General features: G+C 35.4%; 3 protein-coding genes across 4 annotated transcripts; 1 reads left to right on the top strand and 2 right to left on the bottom strand.

The window, feature by feature from the left end:
- Positions 1 to 6,268: 6,268 nt before the first annotated feature.
- Positions 6,269 to 7,301, bottom strand: LOC126912519 (uncharacterized). Its single transcript, XM_050705014.1, has one exon. It carries the CDS (start codon positions 7,256 to 7,258, stop codon positions 6,422 to 6,424), a length of 837 nt encoding a protein of 278 aa, XP_050560971.1. The 5' UTR covers positions 7,259 to 7,301; the 3' UTR covers positions 6,269 to 6,421.
- LOC126912523 (uncharacterized) lies at positions 7,292 to 8,096 on the bottom strand. Its single transcript, XM_050705018.1, has one exon. It carries the CDS (start codon positions 8,071 to 8,073, stop codon positions 7,438 to 7,440), a length of 636 nt encoding a protein of 211 aa, XP_050560975.1. The 5' UTR covers positions 8,074 to 8,096; the 3' UTR covers positions 7,292 to 7,437.
- A 435-nt stretch (positions 8,097 to 8,531) lies between these two features.
- Positions 8,532 to 23,064, top strand: LOC126912515 (SUN domain-containing protein 3-like). 2 transcript variants are annotated; one of them, XM_050705002.1, is made up of 8 exons: positions 8,532 to 8,677; positions 14,836 to 15,075; positions 16,368 to 16,439; positions 17,564 to 17,657; positions 18,857 to 18,906; positions 19,953 to 20,154; positions 20,812 to 20,929; positions 22,843 to 23,064. In XM_050705002.1, exons 1-8 carry the CDS (start codon positions 8,578 to 8,580, stop codon positions 23,062 to 23,064), a joined length of 1,098 nt encoding a protein of 365 aa, XP_050560959.1. In that variant the 5' UTR covers positions 8,532 to 8,577. The 2 variants fall into 2 exon arrangements, with proteins under 2 accessions (XP_050560959.1, XP_050560960.1); XM_050705003.1 differs by having other exon boundaries at positions 19,968 to 20,154.
- Positions 23,065 to 23,258: the final 194 nt, after the last annotated feature.

The raw sequence follows: 23,258 nt of genomic DNA on the forward strand, positions 1-23,258 counted from the left end.
ACGGGATATTTACCATGTTTATTTATGTCTATGTGTTTCCGATATTACATACATAATAAACATGGTAAATATGCCGTCTTAAGTTAATAATGTTATAATATTATAACTCACTGTTAAATATGGCAAATATGTTTTGCTTTCATTGAATAGGAGGTCAACGAGCAGATGTGTCAGCTGATGGTTGCATCCGCCAATGAGAATGGCTGAATAAGTTGTGGGAACATCAATCTTGTACTGTAATAGTACCTAGCTGATAAAAAATGTGTAGTTACCAAGTTAAGAGTTCTTTTCACCCATCTTGAAAAAAAACACCTTGATGTTATACGACCTACGCTTTAGAATAAAGGGAATATTATTTACAAACTAGCTTTTGCCCGCGACTTCGTTCGCGTGGAATAGTGACTTCCGGCAAATTTTTGGTTTTAACCACATAGTTCCCGATCTCGCGGAATCTCTTCAAAAATGAGATGTAGAAGATATTCCAGGGAACTCTTCAAAAATCAACATAATGAGCTGTGCGTTTGAATTTAATAGATAGACTCACTTAGGGCATTGAAAAAAATAGTTTAAAAACGGACTTAAACTAAAGAAATATTATAATCTTTCCGAACTTAAGATGAAAAATAACTTAAAACTAAAGAAAGCTACGAATTACGAATTTATAACAATTAAAAAAGAAATTATATTACAACCTATCCTCTATGCTTAGAATAACCAAGCTTAAACTAAATCATTTAAAAGAAACGACTTGAATCTAATCTATCTAATTAATTAATAAATTAGACTTACAATTTTATTAAAAAAACTAACTACAGTAACTACTAATAATCGATATCAAACTAAACCTACGTTAAATAATTTAACCAGAAAACCCAACAAATAAACTTATTAATTGACTAATACAACGAAACCAATTTATTTAGAATATACGAAACAGCAGGACCACTACAGACAAATAATCATACGACTGATAATACACTTCTTCTACGATAGTACCGAAGCGCTCGGCCGATACCCAACCAAATGAATGTAACGAAACCATAGCGCGATCTATTTCGATCCCAACGCCATCTATCGAGGATAAAGACAACTTGGATTATTTATTTATACTCCGTTCGGGCATTTTCCGTACTATAAGTACGAAATTGAACAATAGATGGCGCTGTATCTCCGGAATAAATTTATTTTTTATTTTTATTTTTATTTTTTGATTATTGAAATAAAAACTATCCTATGTCCTTTCTAAGGTTCTAAACTATATCTGTACCAAATTTCAACCAAATCCGTCAAATTAATAGTATAAGCATAGAATAGTGTTCGACGTGATTCTTTAATTTGACATAACTTTTTTATTTATAAACCGATTGACATGAAACAAACACTAAATGTAAATTGAAGCATACCACAATATATTCGTGAAAACCGCATCCAACTCGGATCAGCCGTTTCTGAGATTAGCGCGCATAGACACACAGACAAACAGACAAAAAAAAAAGTTAATTACATTTTTGTGTACTATTTTTTTTATTTTTATTTTCAATGTACAGACAGCACTTTTCTACGATTTTATTATATGTATAGATTATATTTACAATAGTGACTTCCGGCAAATTTTTGGTTTTAACCACAAAGTTCCCGATCTCGCGGGATCTCTTCAAAAATGAGATGTGGAAATTCCAGGGAACTCTTCAAAAATCAACATAATGAGCTCTGCGTTTGAATTTAATAGATGTATACTCACTTAGGGCATTGAAAAAATAGTTTAAAAACGGACTTAAACTAACTTAAAACTAAAGAAAGCTACGAATTCCCCCGAATTTATAACAATTAAAAAAGAAACTATATTACAACCTATCCTCTATGCTATAATAACCAAGCTTAAACTAAATAATTTAAAAGAAACGACTTAAATCTAATCTAATTAAAAAAAAAATTAGACTTACAATTTTATTAAAAAAACTAACTACAGTAACTACTAATAATCGATATCAAACTAAACCTACGTTAAATAGTTTAACCAAAAAACCAGGAAAACCCAACAAATAAACTTATTAATTGACAAATACAACGAAACCAATTTAGAATATACGAAACAGCAGGACCACTACAGACAAATAATCATACGACTGATAATACACTTTTTCTACGATAGTACCGAAGCGCTCGGCCGATACCCAACCAAATGAATGTAACGAAACCATAGCGCGATCTATTTCGATCCCAACGCCATCTATCGAGGATAAAGACAACTTGGATTATTTATTTATACTCCGTTCGGGCATTTTCTTTGTACTAAAAGTTTAATTATATTGATATTATTTTTTTCATACCTTTTTACTATTTATTTACTTTTTTCGATGAATTAAAACAATAACATGAACCGAAGTCGTGTAACGATCGACATAGAATTATCTATACTCCGTTAGAGCATTTTCTTTGTACTAAATGTTTTATTATATTGATATTATTTTTTTCATACCTTTTTACTATTTATTTACTTTTTTTCGATAAATTAAAACAATAACATGAACCGAAGTCGTGTAACGATCGACATAGAATTATTTATAAATAATTTATTTCTTATTTTTATTTTTTGATTTTTGAAATAAAAATATATCTATGTCCTTTCTAAGGTTCTAAACTATATCTGTACCAAATTTCAACCAAATCCGTCAAATAGTTGCGGAGATTAATGGTATAAGCATAGAATGTTCGACGTGATTCTTTAATTTGACATAACTTTTTTATTTATGAACCGATTGACATGAAACAAACACTAAATGTAAATTTAAGCATCCCACAATATATTCGTGAAAACCGCATCCAACTCGGATCAGCCGTTTCTGAGATTAGCGCGCACAGACGAACAGACAAACAGACAAACAGACAAACAGACAAACAGACAAACAGACAAAAAAAGTTAATTACATTTTTGGGTTCGACATCGACATAACAATTTACTGCTATTTTTTTTATTTTTATTTTCAATGTACAGACAGCACTTTTCTACGATTTTATTATATGTATAGATTTAAAGCCACCTTTACATTAACTACGACCTTCAAAAGCTTAATAATTTAGTTGTAACGGAAAGCGTTTAAAAAAGTTGATTACTTCATTAAAACTCTCCAAAGTACTTACGGTAAAAAAAAATATTTACGATTCTTTCATATTGTTTGAACTAGTTTAGATAATAATTAGCTTTTTTAAGGAGGCAAAATCATTCAATGAATTCTCCCGCCTTGGGCGAGGCGTAAGGGAGTGTCAGACTCTTACTGACTAAAAACCACCCTGTTCCTACTCTTGCCCTAAAACCCGCTAAGTAGTCCGCAGCTCCGGATAAGGCATCAGCTCTACTGGAACTGTAGACTAGCGCTTACGGTGGCTGAAGATCATTGTGCAATCCCCGACCATAATAACTAGCAGCGTGATAATCACCGCGTCGTCTGTCGCGAAATGCTGGTCATGAATATGAGCCTCTTGCATGGCTTGCAACTAGTCGAGTTCCTCGTCAAAACAGTACGTGAGTAAGCCGATAACATAATAATTAATTTAGTATGTCTCACGAAAATTACAATAAAATCATAATAACTAACTTACGGACCGCGTCTTCGCCTGTTGTCAAAGGGAACAAAAATAAACAACCTATTTACACTCTAAACATAACCTATTTACACTCTCCAGCCTTCTATTTCTAGACACAAAAACCATACCATAAAACCAGTCTGTTCTGTCACTATGCGTCGTAAAATAAAGACAAACAAACACACTTTCCTATTGAATTCCACATTGAGTTAGTATCAGCTTGTATTATTTACCAAGTATCTGAAACTCTGAAAGGCGTTTCATATTTCAATAACAAGAAGCCTGTTCAATTACTTCAATTTAATTTAGAAATTAGAATGTAGCTAACTTATGGTTCTTCCTCAATTGATTAATTATTCAATTGATTGACTATGCTTTGGCGTCTGATTGCCGGGGTTCAACAACGTGCTTTTTGAGGGAATAAAGGGAGGAAGTGTTAGTGCTACACAGCCACCCCATTCTTTCTCCTGCTTTTCAAGTCGGAGCCCCAATAAACCCGCTAGGTAGTCCGCAGCTCCAGATTCTATAACGTGCTGCGAGTTCTATTCTCGCCCAAAAAACTACATAATCCAGAAATTATAATTCTAGGTTTGAATGTAATGTGTAGGTATGTCCCTATATATGTTTTATAAATATAAGATACAGGAGAAAATAGTAAAAATAAGAAAAAATAAAATAACAGCCACAAATTATGTAGGTAGGTACTAGATACTGACTAATCTATCTAAGCTTGAAACGTGTACCTAGATAATTGATTCACGAGCTCAACTCTTCAACAATATTGACTTCTTTATTTCTACTAGTATCTATAAGAATAAATCCTATCCAAAATGAGCACGCCGTATTTGCTAAGAACGCTTCAACTATCCTTTGAGCAAAAACAATGATCAGAAGGAAAATGACACGATCAAACAATCGTCCAGACAATTAGATAATGTTAATGAACGTGGCTCGAGTGCGGACCGGAGGGTAACTGGGGTAAAATACGGACTACAGGGGATACAAGGGTAAGGGGGTAAGGGGATAAGGTATTAATGAGCTCGCACGCAAACTCGTTACTCTCCTCACGATTGGTAACGACATTAAACGCTTTTATTAAGTTGTCGAGCCTTTTTAATTTTTATTTTTTAATGTCTTTCCACGTATGGATAGTTATGGAAATGTGTTTTTAGTTCTTGGTATAGTCAATTAAGACAAATATTTTCAATTTCTTGAAATTTATTTTTATGGTACGGCACAAAAATCCTAAGCCTGAATTTTGAGGAACACTCAAAATTACATAAAACATTATTGGACATTAAGACTCTCCACAATAAAAAGCAATTAAGACATTGCTATATTAATTTTTACTTCATTTTCCTCGTTGATTTTCCCACGCAAACCAGTTATCTATTACCTGCCTATAGTTCACAGAAAATGATGACAGTTAACATTTAAACTAATAACTAAAGAACACAGCCTTCTACAAGACTATAATATCCACAACTACCAAAGATCACGCACGATCAAACAATTACTCATACCAATCCATCTAATACTAATTCAAGTAAAAATACAGACGAAAAACCTACTTAATTGTTGGTAAAGGCTCGATAAATCCACCGTTTACTGAATAACATGGTATCCTATATCACAATAGTGTTTTCTGTCTTTCACGACCCAATTAAGGATAATAGGACATGACTGGGTAACGAATGAAGACACCTGACACCAGATACACACACATTTCCACGTTTTATGACGCTTCTTGGAGTATCAAGGACGAATGGATAGTAAATACAAGTCTTAGCTTAGATCTTACAGTTGTACTAGGTATAGAGAGAACTAGGTATATAAAATATCGGTACAAATAAATACTTGGAGTAATCTGTGGGTACAATCTAACTGATTTTATTGGATTTCTAACTTTATAGTTTTGTAATTAAGTTGTAAATGCTTTATAAGACAGGGCATTAGACGTAGCTTTTTATTTAATTTTTAAGTAGGGAAAGTCATCAAATTACTTGTCCTGCCTTGGGAAAGGCGAGAGGGAGTGTCAGACTCTTACTGACTATAAACCACCCCGTTTCTACTCCTTCTTTTCCGCCGCTGGGTAATCCGCACCTCCGCAGCTTAATATACTAGTCCCAGTTAATTGAAAAATATCTAATGGAAAAAGTGAATGACCTTCTGACAGGATCTGTTGTTTAGGTATGCTGTTTACTTTATAGTAACATTTCGAAAATGTCTACGTCCTTTAGCATCGTGACCGCGCTTGCCACTAGGTATTAGGTTCACAAGATAAATAATATATTAACCTATTATGAAAATCATCTTGTATACTTGTTTATTTTGTGCACAAAAAAGTTTAAATGAGATGCTTCATAAACATTAATGGATTCTAGAAATATGTAAAACAATATTGTTTTTGTTTTCGACATTTACCTACAATAGGTCGTTTTCAAAATGTAATAACCTGTTACCATTAAATAAAATATAAATAGGTTGCCTACTCACTGAAAGAACAAATAAATGGTGGCAAAACTCGGTAAAGTATTTCACAGAAAAACATTATATCTATGTTTTTAAAATTAATTTAAGATCAAAACTGTGAAATAACAAATAATTTTGTTAAATATGATCAAAAATATTTGATATGTAAACGAAACGCTACGTATTTATTCAAACACAAAATAAAACTCAATTAACAAATGTACACTTTTATATTTTCATTTTTACACTCAGTCTTACAACATAGGTACCTACTATATTACTACAATAACACTAACACTGCCATAATCTTATTGAAAACCTATAAAATGTACATAACTGGGATAAATTCCGTCATAAACAGCACTTATCTGTATGAGTTATAGTTATAGGAATGAGAGCTCGCCTTTGAATAATTTGGAGTGGGCTCCGGCAATGGTGAAGGACATTCCTCCCACAACCACCAGATAGTTACCAGCACTTCCAGATTGATCAACAACAAGGATATCATTGGGATAGACATCTTACTAATCAACGCCTTAATACCTCCTTTGGCCTTCATAAGTGGTTTAATAATTCCTTCCACAATCCCGCCCTGCAGTCCACTCATGTTCCATCCAGAAGAGCCACCGAAAAGTGAAAATACTAAGTTGAGCAAACCACTAAGATTTCCGGACCCATTTGAACTGGCTGGTGATAAGCCGGATAAGTTTAACAGGGACGTCTTCGGTTGAGCTGATGACGGCGGAATGTGCGGAACAAGTGGCGCACCCTCGTGGTAGTTTGGTGGAGGTGCGAACTCTGGCCTGTATCCCACCGGTCGGGGTAGCGTAGGATAGGCCGGACTATCCTCTCGTCCAGCTGGTGCAGTAGGTCGAAGGCCCTTTAACTCTTGCATCGAAAGCTGCGATTGACGTGATTCTTCATTTAGAGCTCCCATGAATTCTCCAAACGTCAAATTCTGGTTACTTCGTGTCTCCGCCACAGGAATTTGTGAGGTCCGCTTGTGATTGATGATATTGTTGAATCCATGCTGCTGTACATTTGCTTGGAAATGAGGCTGGTATTGTGGTTGCGAATTGGTCAAGTATGGATCCACAGCCCGCATCTCGAACGGAGGCACCAACATTACATTGTCACCCGGATATGCATAAATTAATCGAAGTGAATATAATACGAACAATATACTATAAACTTGACTCATTGTGACTAAGTAACCAAAACAAATATGTACAATTACCTAAACACGCTTACTTATAAATTAGTGAAACATCGATAAATTGCAAGTTGGCAGTTCATGTTAGCCGCACAATATCTGGGTCACGATGTGAATGAAGCAACTGCATTGTCCTACATACTTGAATGTTAGTAAACATTAAGATGTCAGCTAATATCGATTCCGGAACTACAGTCCAGAGACATGCACTGAGCTATTTTATCGTCGGATAAAATACTAAGCATGCTTTTGGCAAGAGAACTATCCTCTTCTAGGTCGTCAATTAAGAAGAACGTTGCTGTTGCACCTATGTAGTTAGCCCAAGTACTCGACGCAGACCTTTGAATGATACAAGCCATTCTTTGTGAGCAATCCGTGATTACTCGAGACTTATAACCTTTCTTCTTTTTCTTCTTGAAATATTTCATCATTTTCGATATCATCGGCCAGAGGAGGAACGCTTTGAATCCAATTTTAACAAATAATAGGAACACAACTGGTAACAGCAGCAATTTCCCTACGATCACTTTTAGAAATGCAATGAGCGCAGCTGAGAACATAATTTTACCGACACTGCCGAGAATATTTGCAAAAGTTGATAATGTGTCGGATTTAGGACACGACACATAGTGCGGTGGGTCAGAATATGTCTTTCGTATAGGTTCTGAATAAAAGTTTGATGCACCGGTAAACAAGTCCATAAACGGCATGGGTGGTGAATTAGATGGAGACACCGTGCTCAAAGACTGATCTTGAGCACAAGTCCGCGACGCGACGACAAAAACAACGAGTAGCACAAACATAGCTCACAAACTGTTCCGCTTCAAATAACTCCTCTAGTTTAAAACCTCGCCCATGAAATTTGAATTTCAAGATATAATATGCGGGAACAGATAATTATCTCTGTGTAATTTAAAGCAACGGTACAAGGGTCAGGTCATTTAATTTTTAGAGCAGCAATGAAAGTGTTTTGTGTGATTGTTACGTTTATGACAAAATTAAATAAAAGTAAAGTGAGTTTATTAACAGTATAAACTTTTACTTCTTAAATTCTTTAATACCTACTAAATTATTGATTAATTTTAAGATAAGCTCTATATTTTTATTTTTTTATTTCACTAGACTGTTTGGTTTTCGTTCTTTGCTTATTCTCAACAATATTTGGCGGGAAACTTATGACATGACACAGCAGGCAAGCAAAGCCACAGTGTCAAAAAATATGTAACATCCAGTTGGTCGCGAGCCAAGTTAAATAAATATAGGAATATTTTGTAAATAATATAACCGTGTGAATTCAATACGGATAAATGGTAATCGTTACTAGAAGCGCATATAAACGAGCCTGTGAGAGCTGCGACAGCAGCGACGTTTCACAGAAAAATATTATGCCGCCATGGTGTTCGTCAGGTAAGAAAAAATGCAAAATCATTGATTTTATTTAACCATCTTATATTTACTCCTGTATTTGTATAATTTCAGTATGTTTCAGTTAATTTAAAATAGAATTATAATTATTATACTTTTTAATCAATTAATTGTGGACACAGATAATATACAAATCATAATTTGCATAGATAACAAAATAAATCTGCATCTGTTGCCACAGATAAAAAATAAGTTGGAAAGACTTCATAAAATGTAGAATTTAAACATTTAGGTAAATCTTTGTTTAATATACCCAGGCTTTTACTGCTCGTAATGAATACGATCATTAAACAAGGCAGTAGGTAGTGTTGTTTTTACTTTATTGTTCTAAAACAGAGACTATTTAGTTTTATGAATTATTCAACCAAGAATATATTTAAGCAACATCAGTCTAGAATAGAAAGTAGCTAGCAGTAAATGAGTAAATTATAAATAAGTACAGAGTAGGCACAGTGGCGTGCACAAGGGCGAGCGTGGGGGTCATGAATTAACAAAATAGCTTCAAATCTATACATTATTTATGTCGAAAGAATTTTCTTATGACTGAGATCAAATGTATCTTGCTTATTCATTATTTTCATAAGTCTTTATTAATAATTTTACTTCGAAAATAAATTAATAAAGTAAACAAGACTGAAAACTCGACTACGTGCCTACATTTTCCTTTAGCTTTTATGATAAGTAGGTACTTAGATATGTCATTAAGCCTTACAGTAAGTAGATACCTAGAAAATAGAATACTGTATTCCTTTTTAGTTTATGATCTGTAAATTAGCAGATTTTTAAAATCCATGCTATTTCTAACAAGCGTTGACCTGATTTTGATGTAGGTACCTACTCTCTTTATAGTACCGTTTTAAATAGACCTATAGATAACTACAAATTGTATCACGTAAAGCTTGTTGTGTTCTTGAATAGCCAATAAGATATTTCCCCGAGGTATTACCTCCGTGACCTTTGAAATCGACGAGTATAATTTCAATCTCAAAATATAAGTTCAATATTCACGCTCATTTAGTTACTGGAGCATTCACAATTACAACGGTGAAAGTCCAATCAAATATTGATTCAATGAGAAAATTAAAATATGTAAGTAGGTACAAAGTTGATTGCTTTGTTGATCGTATCGAATAAGAGTTCTCAGATTCGTGGTCTGGGTCACAATGGGGCCATATTTCTAAAGACGGTGCTTACTTATTTACCTTCTTACGATACCCGTGGAAAGACTAGGGGTGTGGAGACAAAGTTAATCTACACTACCGTCTGTATATAACTTTATTACGGTAGTGTAGGTATTATTCTATTACTTCCCCCGCCTTGGGCGATGTGAAAGGGAGTGTCAGTCTCTTACTGACTAAACCACCCCGTTCCTACTCCTGCTGTTCGAGCCGGAGCCCCGGTAAACCCTCTAGGTAGCCCGCAGCTCCGGACGTAGTCTCGTAGAAGGTACACCTCAGCCTACCATTTAGGAACTATTGATGCTCTCTGTCGCTTAGAAATGTTTTGCCAAAAAGTACATAAATTACATAACCACAAGGTTATTCGTTCAACAAATGCATACCTACAGAAGAAAAATACCAATAACTGAATGCTCCAACTTCCACAAATAAAATAGGTCCAGTGTAGGTAGGAAAGTTCATGAAACGACGTATCTATCTATGACCTACATTTTAATTTAGCCCAAGGCTAGCAAAATCAAAGGTTGATTTATACGAATCTGTACAAACCACAATTTTGTTTGTATAGGCTAAATAGATTTATGCCTAGACTAATATAAACACGTACATCGGTAGTAGGCAAGATTGTAGGTTTAGGATTATTACTTACATAGAAATAATAATGAAAAAATAACAGTAGTTTATTTCATTTCAGTAGGTTTTGTTTTTTTATGAGATCGAAGAAAAACGAGCAGACGGATCGCCTTATGGTAAGCGACCAGCGCCACCCAAGGATACAACCGTAATTTAGATACAAATGCGTTGCCAACCTTTTAAAGATTTGTACGTCGGATTTGAAAATATTCTAAACCATTCCACATGTTCGTAGTCTTTTTTAATCTACTTTTACGAACCGATTTGACAGACTTTCTTGCTGCCTCGAGTGAATAGCACCCAAAGCACTACTTTGAACGTTCCATAGAGGCCAAATCCTCCTTTTTCATTGCTAATAAAATCAGTAAAATAAGAATAAAACAACACTTAAGTTATTTTTAAATTCCCAGCGTCCATGACTCTTCAAAGTTTATTGTTCATTAACTGAGCGCCGCTGTGTACCTAACCTAAAAAGAAAACAAGTTTGGGTGAAATTCACTTCCAAAGTCGATTAATTAATACCTATATTCATCGGTTTATCCCTCTATCCCAGACACTTTCATAAGCAGTAAATAAAACTGAAAACTTTTTCAAACGACCCTAGGCAGATTTTTAATATCTGGAAATAAACGTCGTGCACTCGTGCCTAAGTACCTATACATAACCTACCTATAGACCTCCAAACCTTAAACCCAATCTAGGTTCTACTGTACCGAGATTTGCATAGTCATGTTTAGTCTAGACCTAGACCGACTTGACTCAATAGCTGCCAGCGGGCGGGTAGGATGAAAGGTCACCTTTGTGTTCTTATTTTCCAGACCATAATCTAACCCTGTTCCAAGTCACATCCAGATCCCTTCAGCCGTTTCGAAATAGTTGCTCAAACAAACATGCACACAAACACAAACTTTCGCTTTTATAATATGAGTAGATACGTTTCTAGAAATACCTACTGTAGGTACCCGAGAGGTATCTACGCACAATGAACTTAATAAAATAAGATACCTAAAAGTTCTGCCCACGCAAGTAAAAATTTGCAAGATTTATTACATTAGGTAAAAACGACAGCTCGCTTCCGAGGTCGGGCATGAAAATTTGTTTACGTTTTATTAAATAAATAGACGGAAAAAAATGGTAACACCTATGGTATGTATGTTTAGTTAAGAAGAGTAATAGGTTAATCCTAACTCGACACTTAAGGATAGCCTGATACCCATATCAAAACTATTAAAGACAAACTGGACAAAAACGGATAGGTAGAATTTGTTCGTCATCGTGTTAGTTTTAAAGCACGTTACACACGTGCTCTCATGAACGGTTTTTTTGCTCCGGGTGGATCACTAAGCGGCACCAAATTTTTTGTCATAGGAACTGGGCCCAGGGGTGACCGCAGGCACGTACACACGCAACCCCTTTTAACTGAACACATTTCAGTCTGCTCTGTTGAACTACACATACCTATATAAACACAATATTGTATGAAACAATGTGGTTTTTTATGGTTTGTGCAACCCCAAGTTGACCTAAATGCCCAACAAAATTGAACTCATTTTCAGGAGATTTTTCCTGTTTCATTATTATTTTCTTGTTTTCACAGAATACCGTTTGTGTTTGTTTCAACGAAAATTATGTTATATTAGGTAGATAAGTAGATATCCTGTTCCACGAAAATGTTCGTAAAATAACTAGGAATATGTTTCTATACGTACCTACCTACGTAATCACTGGTTATTATAACTAAAGGTCACAAAAAGCTCCATAGCTAAAATTATACTTATTACATTTCAGTTACCGTGGCTAAGTAACTGCCTACATAATACCTATAGTTACAAAAATATTTTAACTCGGGACTAATTACAAAATTATAACTTCATAGTTACTAGTGCTGGTACTTTAGTTCGTACTAAAGTAGTTAATTAAATAATTTAGTATAACACGAAATCAAATATGAATAAGTTACCTAACGCTACCATAGGTTGCGATCATTGAAATAGGGTCGTGTTTTAACATATTTTATATTCCAAACCTAGATGTTTTAATAAGACACTGTTGACTCCAAAGTAAGTAACTCGAACCTGCAAAGATAAACAATTAAGTACGTCACATTATTAACAAAAACAACACATTAAATAACCACAAAACAATACACAGTTAAATGAAACAACACAACAAAACTTCTCCTTTGAATAGTCGGCTAATGAAGTTCGTATTACTATAATCAGTGCTAGCCAAAAACAGATTTGGCTCGTCCGATTTCACTTCGTAATGCAATTGGAGCGTACCACCTGCCTCGCCGACCAAACCCGGCTTGCACTAAATATCAGACGAATTATCTTTTACTGTCTAATTAAGGCCACTTTAACTTCAAAACTGTTTAATTCGAGATAGAAAAACGTCACTTTAGAGAGTTTTAAAGCTTTGAGTGTTGTGCGAATCTGTTTTATAGACATTAAATTAAAAAATGTTCATAACATTTTATGAGAACCTCTTCCTTTTTAGGAAGTCGGTTAAAGACTACTCTGTTTAAATGCCTCATTAGTTGAAAATAACAAAATAAAAAACGTACATTGCGTAAAAACCTATGGGTGTAGGTGTGTAAATACAAGTTGGATAAGAAACAACACTCACTCTGACAAGTATTAAGTAGATAACTACTTTCCTCTTTGTTATAAAAGAACATTCTAAAAAAGATAAACCTGGAACTAGACTGCCCTGTCAGCACAAATTGCAAAAGCCAACGAAACGAAATAGGTCACCATGGCGCTTCCAGCCTTACAGAAATAAAACTTATAGATAGATACCTATGTTAGCTTGGAATCAAATTGATAACTTTTTACAATAAGATTGTACGTACTGAAATTATTCTTATAACTTACTTAGTATAAGTACAAGTACTTACATGATTTAACATACATCATCTTATTTGTATCCGAAGTCATTATGGGTTAGCCCAATGTCTTCTTCCTCCACTCTCCCTTGTCAAGTCACTCTCCAGAATTGACATCTCAAAGGTCTTAAATTATGTCCATTCGGGAATTAATCATGGGGAATAAGCGATTAAAATAAAACCTTCACTTACGTAGCCAGAGGGCAAAGTTATGGGCAAAAGTTCCCAGGGGAACTCCACAGCGATGGTCGTCATGTGATATCCCATACGTGAATGTCAGATTAATGTATAAGGAAAGTTTTGATTAGGCTGCGGGTTAACACGAAATGGGTCAACCATAATATATGATGGAACATTCACAATCATCTCATGGTCACTTTTGGATCCCATAAAATATAGCCATAACATCTACACACATATGAGTGTACCGGATAAGTACGTAGTTACGATTACAACAACCAATATTTGCTTGAGAAATAATATTGTCAAACAAATATTGGATAAGCTATAATGAATGTCACCTTATTCAATCCTATTTTATTCACATCATACTTAAGTATACAGATACTTATGTATGTATAGCAATGTCTCCTAAGTTTTGTCTAGTGGCTCCTATTTTTTATTCTACACGTTTGCCCTATTTCGTAGGTACTGAACTACTGATGTTAGCAGCTAGACTTCATGACCAAGACCCACCCGCTCCTTTACAGCTAGAACGTTGCAATCGTAAAATAAGCAATGAAATAGCACCGAATAGATCACTACACTACACTATAAAAGCAACCGCTATCAACGTATTAGTAAATGTCAGCCCAATATGTTTTATACTATCGTAACCACCACCTATCTACGCGCAATTTTCCTTACAATGTAGAAGTACTCGTAAAACACCACTAAAATTATTTGATTCACATCCAATTATGTACCCTACGTATCATTGACGAGTTCGTCCATCGAATCCTAATCAAAATAAGTCTGTATGGTACGTGCCGATAGCCGAATATGCGCGCTTATTTCGTTAATTAGTTGTGTAATTCATCCCGATAGTAATTATCAAGAGTGCTTTCTGTCTCCCAACTTGTGGACGCGTCCCAAAACATGGACATCAGACGTCCTAATTGTCCTTCATCAATTTATCCTTTTAACAAATAATATAGATCGACTTTAACCAGAAGCGTCCCCGCTAAGCCCGGGATGACCCCATTAGCATTAATCCAACCAAAATGAACCTAACAATTTGTTAAATTGATTACTTCTCTAAGCAATATGTAGATGGCTTACTTAGGACTTTTGATTCAAGGGCAACCTTTGTTTAGAAACGTTGCAATACTTTGGATGGAAATTTTATTATAATGCCACAGACGTAATGTGACAACAATTGCATACGAATCAAAAACACAGTGACCTAGTTACACCGGTCCATTTAACTTACATTTCCGCAGGAAAAGTTTACGAAAGAAGCAAATCTAAGAAACTTGCGACGCCGAAGTGGGAGATGCGATCCACGTATCCGTTACGGACAAACATCTGGGAATATCTGTATGAAGATAACGTCGAACAAAAGTTCAGTTGCAGCAATAAAAGGAGACATAGGAAATGTAAACAAAAGTCGGTCGAAAGCGATTCTTGTAGGAAAACAGCTGTCTGGGTGATTTTGATACTTGGCGCTGTGGGAATCTCTGGTTAGTACTGAAATTATTTGGTTTTATCTAGAATTTTCTCGAGGATCCTATACGCTTTTCTAAAGACATTTTCCACATTAGCCTCTTACTCAAACTGGTACATGCCTATACAAAGTATGTAGTATTTTCTATGTATGAATTACGACCCTACTAAAATTCGTATTGTTGCCAATACGAATTTTAGTGCCAATAGAATTTGGCTACATAAAATTAACGAAAAAATCCACAGAAAAGAGAACCGATAAAAAATATCTAAATGTTCAGCAAAAACTACTTTTTTGTCTCTAAAGCAGGTAATACATTATCAGCTTCTAAAAGCCCAGTCGCCACTAAAACGCCGCGATAAAAACACTAAAAGTCTGGAAATGAAACCAGGTTATTTAGACTAATTGCTTCTATTTTACTTATCACAAACAAAAACCGTTGTAATCTATGAATAGGGTTTTCTTTACAATCTTTTCAGACGTAATCTTTGTATTTTCGAAATAATCTGTAAAAGAACAGCAATTCTATTTAATTAAGGTTAACGTTGGTACACCTGTGTATAATTTGTAACCTAAGAAAATAACCACATCGTTTGTCTAATAGCCGCAGACGGTATCCCTAAACTATTGTAATCTATGATTTATTATTATTACTATCCGGTTGTTTTAAGGCTACTTACAGAACTGATAATGTTATAATTATAAAGATCTTAAATTCAGCAAATACTACTCGATTGATCAATGGCAACTGTAAGGGTGCTTTTACACGAGATGTGCTATGCTGTGGATGCGTTTGGCTTCCACGAATCATATTCATTCACACATATGTAGTTTAGCACCGGTGGAAACGGGTTCAACTAAGATGAGACTATATGTATTTTTACATGACAAGATACGTGTTATGGATGCGTGCTATGGATGTATGTGCTATAGATATGTGTTATGGATTTGTGATATGGATGGTTTCCCTACTATCGACACATACTCGAGCTACGCATCTTCCACTTTGTAGCAGCGTATCCACACAGCACCGCTACAAACCTTAGCATCAGTGGAAAAGCTAACTTAGTTTCACAGTTTAGCTATTACATCCTCGCAGTATAGCTACATAGCAAATCTCTGGTGGTAAAGCACCCTAACTTCTGGATGCAAGTCGCTTCCGATAGGTCTATTTAGAAGTCATTCGAAGGCCTTTTTTGACAAGTTTTATGACTAAATTAATAATGATGAAACTTAGGTACTATTTCAAAATCCCAACAAAATAGCAAGAAAAAATACCTAATAATATCACAAGTATAATTAACTCAGTTTCAGTATCTGTGTGGAGTACAAACGCGACTCGGGAAGACCTGCCACCTAAGGCCAGGATAACATCATTACGTGAGTAGCTAAGTAATTGTGTTCCTTACGATGTTTAAGTCAATTACATGGAGTCCCACAAGGCCTTTATAAGTGCGCTGTTAGTGTGACATAATTATATTCTGCTTTTAACAGGTAAGTATGTGCTTAGATGCAATGTAGTGCTTTGTGTTAGGTACCTATATCATGTTAACTTATATCAGAGCTCGGGAAGTAGGGTTTACTAGGTCAAAAATATTGTGATTGTCGTGTAGTGGGTCGTGTGAATTTCGACCTTAATACAGACGTATTTAGACTAATCTCTCACTAGGTTTATCCAAGCACAATAAAAAATGTTAAATGTGTGTATATTACTCAACTACAAATAAGTATTTAACCGTCGTACTCAGAGTCGTTTAATGGTTACTTAAAGTCCTTAGCAATTGCTATTGGAGAAAAATCGTTACTAAGGAATACTTTAAGCAATTATTAAATGTCTCTGAATACAGCAGTAAGTGACATTAGGCATTCAGATTGACCGTAACCTAGATTAATGCATAGTTTTTTTCCCGGAAGCGCAATCAAACGTGCGTCACATTTGTTGTTTACTCAAAATATAATGCAAAATTAACAAAAACACAGCGCCTAATAGAATAACCTACATCAACGTATATTACACGTAATCCTATGTAAATTGCCTTCCATTAAATTTACTAGCCGCTACCATCCATCAAGTTTTATCAGCAATTAATGCAGTTATAAAAGTTTTTAATTATGTCGCCTCGCTATGAGCTACCATGCGCATTAACTATGGGAGCATCGTAGACTGTTTATTACTTGTATGGAATTAAAACAGGTCATTTGATTTGAAAATCCCTGGAGTCAGCCATTATTCTTGGATACGATATTAATATGATCTAATTATACCATTATAAGGTCACCACATTTCCGACTGAGCTAAATTGTAGATGATCAATAGATGCAATGCAACATCACGCCTTTTATCCCCGAAGGCATAGGCAGAGGTGCACATTACGGCACGTAATGCCGCTATAAATTGTAGATACCAATTATCCCAATACTTGAACAATCCTTGGCATAAGATACATAGAATAATACCTTTATTCCAAACTCAATACTACAGGCGATTTTTCATTTCTTTCTAGCCAAAACGGAGTCCTCGTCATCAGTGAGCTTCGAATGCTGCAACAGAATGAAATATTTATCAGAACAACTAGCGAGAACGGAACAAACTCTCAGGTAGGTCCCTGGTGAATCACACACACGTAGATTCAGAAATGACTGACATATCGGACGTCACGTTATGTCTTTATGCATTTTTCAGACTTTTGTAGGGTACAAAAAGTCGGTCCACAGTCCACTCTTTTTCATGTATCTATGTTTTTTTTTTTTGAGGGGGAAAATCATCCAATGACTTCTCTCGCCTTGGGCGAGGAGAGAGGAAGTGTCAAACTCTTACTGACTAAAAACCACCCGGTTCCTACTCCTGCTTTTCGAGCCGGAGCCCCGGTAACCCGCTAGTCAGTCCGCAGCTCCGGGCCATATCTACATGTCTAGTCTATAGTAGACTTATAGGTTTAAATCGATAATTATGCGACCGTATGCGTATTAACTGATAGCTCATTTGCCCATTAACAGACGACCAATTTTATAAGAACTTTTATATTTGTATATTATATGTATAGATTATGAGAAAAAAACTTTAACATAGCGCTATTTGGTTGTAAGTACGAATTTTCAAAAATAAAATTCTATGGATCTTCAAAACTGAAACAAACATCAGAACTTGACATACATTTTCATATGGTCCCGTATTGGGAACTACTCTACAAAAACAGTTAAACATTATCAGAACTTTCATTTACCCATATTTCCCATGCAAACGGCGACCATCTTCAACAAACCACATAGAACTAGAAAGTTCAAGCAGAGTTCAGGGATATAAGCAAGTTTATTTTAAGTTAAATTTAATCCTTGTGCGTTTGAAAGGGAACACGACTTCCCACTCTGTGGAGTCTTATGGCTTCTACCTATACGACTATAACCTTACCTAACGTATCACGTTTGATATACCTACATACAAACTTTGAACTTCCATCACTTTATTATTCATACACATGGTATGTATTGATAGGTATTCGGGGAATAGGAAACAGACTGTTGTATAAGAGAACAATGTTTTTCATTGAATTGAGGTGGAAAATAAGTTATTGTGTTTGTGCTATGGCAAATATACCTATCTATTTCTGGGAACTGCGTAGCTACAGCATTGCTTATACTATGTACGAGTATGTACAGTACATGTTATACTATTATTAAATCTATAGAAAGGACTATCTCCGAATTCCTGGTAACTAGAAATGAACATTGAACAGTGTATTTATAGGTAATGGTCAACCTAGTCTATAATTTGTAGTAAACTGAATTCGTCTTTACAGGAACACGCTTCGGTCACGAACCCTAATGTTAGCGTCGCGTACTAAAACTGGTAAGTAAACCATTTATTATTGGAACGCTTTATTGAAAAAAGTAAAATAACTAGCGGATAATTTCTATACTTTGCGCTATATATTCCTAAGTATGTAGGTGGTGTAAATGTTTCTTCAAAAATCTCGTAACTTATTTTTAACAAATCGTTATTCTCCGTTTTTAAGTACATAATAATTATATCGTGTTAGCTTATTATCATCTTTATTGGATTAGTTGGGAGCAGTGTCACAGCTTAATTTAAAGATTTTTTTTGAGTTTCAATCGGCAGAATTGTTAACTTTTGGTTGAAGATCATTGACGCCGTTAACTTATGTGATTTTTTTTTATAAGAATCACCAAGGTATATGGGTATGAGTCTCAAAAAGGCTTGTCGTCTAACGCTATATAATTTATTTGGAAAGCCAAAGCTAATATAGGTGTTGAGACGCTTGTAGCTACGTTCATTGACCTCCCTAGAATATCTTATTCACTAAATTCTAGATGAATTTATGCACAAAGAGAACGCAAAGTGGTACATATATTAAAATTTAAAGTCTGTCACACTTCTTAGAAGTTTTAATATATTTCCACAATTTTAATAATATTACTTTACATTTAGTGTGACTTTTAAATTGTATGACAGTGTTTATTTACATATGAAGATTGCTCTTGTAAACCTGACGCTGATTATTTTATTACCACCTAATGTGCGCTGTCATTAAATATTCATCAATTGATTTCAATTGCACCACTTTTCGTTCAGCTATGACAAAAACCCTTACCTTTACATTTTCTCAAGATACGAATAATCTTAAGAAGTAGTTAATTAAATTTTATGGATCGTCACTTTGTACTATTTTTATATTGATATTACAAACTACGAATGGAAAACTTACAAATTCAACATAAAATTTTATCTATTGAAGAGTAAGTGCACGTTTTCGAAACTAGTTTTACTACAAAACCTAAGCAAAGCGGCGAAGGAATCGTCTAAAGTTCAACGTGATCCGTTGAGCTAACGTGACCGATTCTCTGTAATCTAATCTCCAAGTTTCATTCGTTCAGAACAAATGGCAACAGTTGCAGAAGCTCAGGACATTGATACACGATACATAGAAGGTGCGACGGCGTCAAAGGGTAGTGACACAACGGAGTGGGGTGGAAGGGTAGCGCTGTGGGGGGTCGTGCCATTGTGGCGCGCTGCCCCACCGCCCGACACAGTCCTCGCCTTGCGAAGACCTACGCTGTCCGACTGTTGGCCTTTCATGTGAGTCGAATTCCAAAGATTACGAGTAGATACTAGATAACTGCTGTGTGGGACGTTTGATCGTTTGTTTTAGTTAGTGCAAGCCTCTGGGGGTAGAGATATCAAAGTTTAAGCAACTAATGCTAATGCTTGTCTGCAAATAAAGTGTCATGCGGCGCGACTGATAACATCCATCTAGTAAATAAATGACATTTACAACACAATTTTGAATAATGGCTCAGCGGTTTTCATTTTTTTTTTTTGTCACGTGTTCAATTCCTTTAAGCCTCCTATGTACATCTATACTAATTATTATATATAAAGCTGAAGAGTTTGTTTGTTTGTTTGAACGCGCTAATCTTCAGAACTACTGGTCCGATTTGAATAATTCTTTTTGTATTGAATAGTGCATTTATCGAGGAAGGCTATAGGCTATAAAACATCACGCTAAGACCAATAGGAGCCAAGCAGAGCGAGTGAAACCGCGCGGAAGTAGCTAGTAATACATATAAGTACGTGTATTGCACGGCAAATTGTGTAATATGAAGTATCTAGTTACTGCAGCGTTTACGATTCAGCATACTCCTAAAACATTGTAATTTTTAATTCGTTGAATAAAGCAAATCTGTACTGATACAACAAACACGGATTTACTAAAACAGCAATTAATATTTTCAGCGGTTCCTATGGCGAGATAATAATACGATTGCGGGGAACACAGAGGGTGCGCTACGTCACCGTGGAACACATCCACCCAGACACCGCTCGGAGTGCGCCCAAGCATTTCCTAATATACGTTAGTAGTCAAACAGCTGAGATACGAGATTACCGCTTTGAACTCCAATGCTAAAACAAACGTGCTATCTATGAGGGAATATAATTACTATTCTGCACAGCGGTTTACGTACAAATACTATGTAACTGACTGCTTCGTTTGCTTGCCTTTGGATAATTTTGGGATATTAGCTCTCCACTAGTGTTTGGGGCTTCTCAAAGGATACCTACTTACTGGAACTGCTTATAAATAATTCTAATTTATTATTTTTTTGGAATATCACGAATACACAGACTAGACGCGTGTAGATTATTTTAAACTCATCATTCTTTGTTGACTTATCAGTATTGTTTAAACTTCAAACAACTAATTCCTTTATTATTTTATGTTATAAAGCGGTAAACGAGCAGGCAGTTCACCTGATGGTAAGCAATTAGCACCACCTCTGAACAACCGTAATACAATACAATAGAAGTTACAAATGCATTGCGGGCCTTTTGAGGATCCTCTTCCAAAAAGCCTCTTTTTGGGCATCCCTGCATTTATTCAAATTAACTCTTATATCACAAACTTGGATTAAAATCTAAATGGCATGTTAAACTGATCTAATATCAATGCTACCAATAACGGCTAGACGTAGTTATGTTTGCATCTGATACCTTTTCAACAAATTGGCACGTGTCCTCTCGCCATTCATAGCATACAATAGCAGTAGGTATGTCTGCAAAACACAGGTGGTGTTATTATTCTGCATCGCATTCCTGTCATATTCATAAAATCAGGTATTAGTACGTCTACTGTTCTGTAGAGTTCGTTGACTCTTGTATTCGTGCTCAATAGTAGCTACTTAGTTACCTTTTACTTTTCTAGAGGTGTAACTTATTTACCCATTAGTCACTTTGGATGGTTTTCTTTTTAGTTTAAACAACACCGAAATTCTATTCCTTAATTTATCTTCTTAGTACAGAAAATTTAAGCGATGTCTATCTGATTTTTCAAGTCCCACTCACATTGGTGTCAGCTTCTGCTTAGAAAGAAAATCTCGATATAAATTTTTAGTGAAGACTATTCAGAGAAATTGTTTTGCAGTAGTTTAGACAAGTGCATTTTAGAAACAGCATCAAATGTAAAGGATGCTGTCTACGTGATTCGTGTCATGCTGCAGTCTTACTCGGATGTCGGATATATGCGAACTCATGCAAATTCACTTGTTACGTATTCCGCAATGCTTTTGCATTGACTAATACAATGAAGTACACTGACGCGACGTCTCTCTGATATGGAGTCGGGTTTGTTGTTTTAGTGTGTCTGTTTGATAAAGGAACAGTGATTTACTTTCATTGATAAAATGGTGGTTTTGTCTCTATTGTTGGTAAAAGCAGAGGCGGATTAAATTTTGAGAGCGCCTTTGAGGCGCCCCTAATTTTCTTTGCACCGCCGTTTTGTTGGCCACACAAGTCTCGCAGCGCCCATTTGAAATCTGGCGCCCTTTTTTAAGGGGGATAATCATCCAATGTCTTCTCCAGACTTGGGCGAGGCGAGAGTGTCATATTCTTACTGATTAAAAACCACCCCGTTCCTACTCCTGCTTTTCGAACCGGAGCCCCAGTAAACCCGTTAGGAAGTCTGCAACTATGGATCAGGCATAAGCCCTACTGGGCAATATGGCGCCCTAAGCACTTGCCTAGTTTGACTTACGGATAATACGACTTTACCGTAAAAGATTGCAAAATACAGTCCCCCTAGCAATTAGTTGAACTGGTTTATTGTCACTTTGCTAGCTAGGTTGGTTGGCCAAACTAATCAAATTACAGTTTGAAAATAAGTTCGTGTATATGAGGATCATTACTGCAAATGGGCCATCTTCTCTCTCAAGATTAGTGGTATTCATCAATCCTAAAAGTAAAATTAATGTAGGTATTTTCTTTTTGCAGGGCATACTAGCAAACAACACATGGATCAAAATAGCGAACTCGCAATATCGCGCGGAAGGTCCCGCGAAGCAGTTCTTCACACTGGCCTACAAATACCTTGAATGGAAGAGTCTGGTGTTCCGCGTGCTAACCAACCAAGGAAACAACAAATATACCTGTATTTATAGAATACATTTGTATGGAAATGTTGATAGTAGCATAGTTCCCTTGAATAAATTATAAAGTATAATCTTTGTTTCATTTTGTATTCTTTTTAGAAATTACTTTCTATAGTATTGCCTACCAACCACACATACCAATGTATGCTCTTGCTCTTATATTATAAAGTACTTGTTACTTTACATATTACTTCTAATAATAAACCTAGGTAAGTAAGTACTACTTGAATATAATAATTATTATAGTTGCAACTACAT

The sequence above is a fragment of the Spodoptera frugiperda genome, chromosome 26, assembly GCF_023101765.2.
Source record: "Spodoptera frugiperda isolate SF20-4 chromosome 26, AGI-APGP_CSIRO_Sfru_2.0, whole genome shotgun sequence".
NCBI classification, from domain to species: domain Eukaryota; kingdom Metazoa; phylum Arthropoda; class Insecta; order Lepidoptera; family Noctuidae; genus Spodoptera; species Spodoptera frugiperda.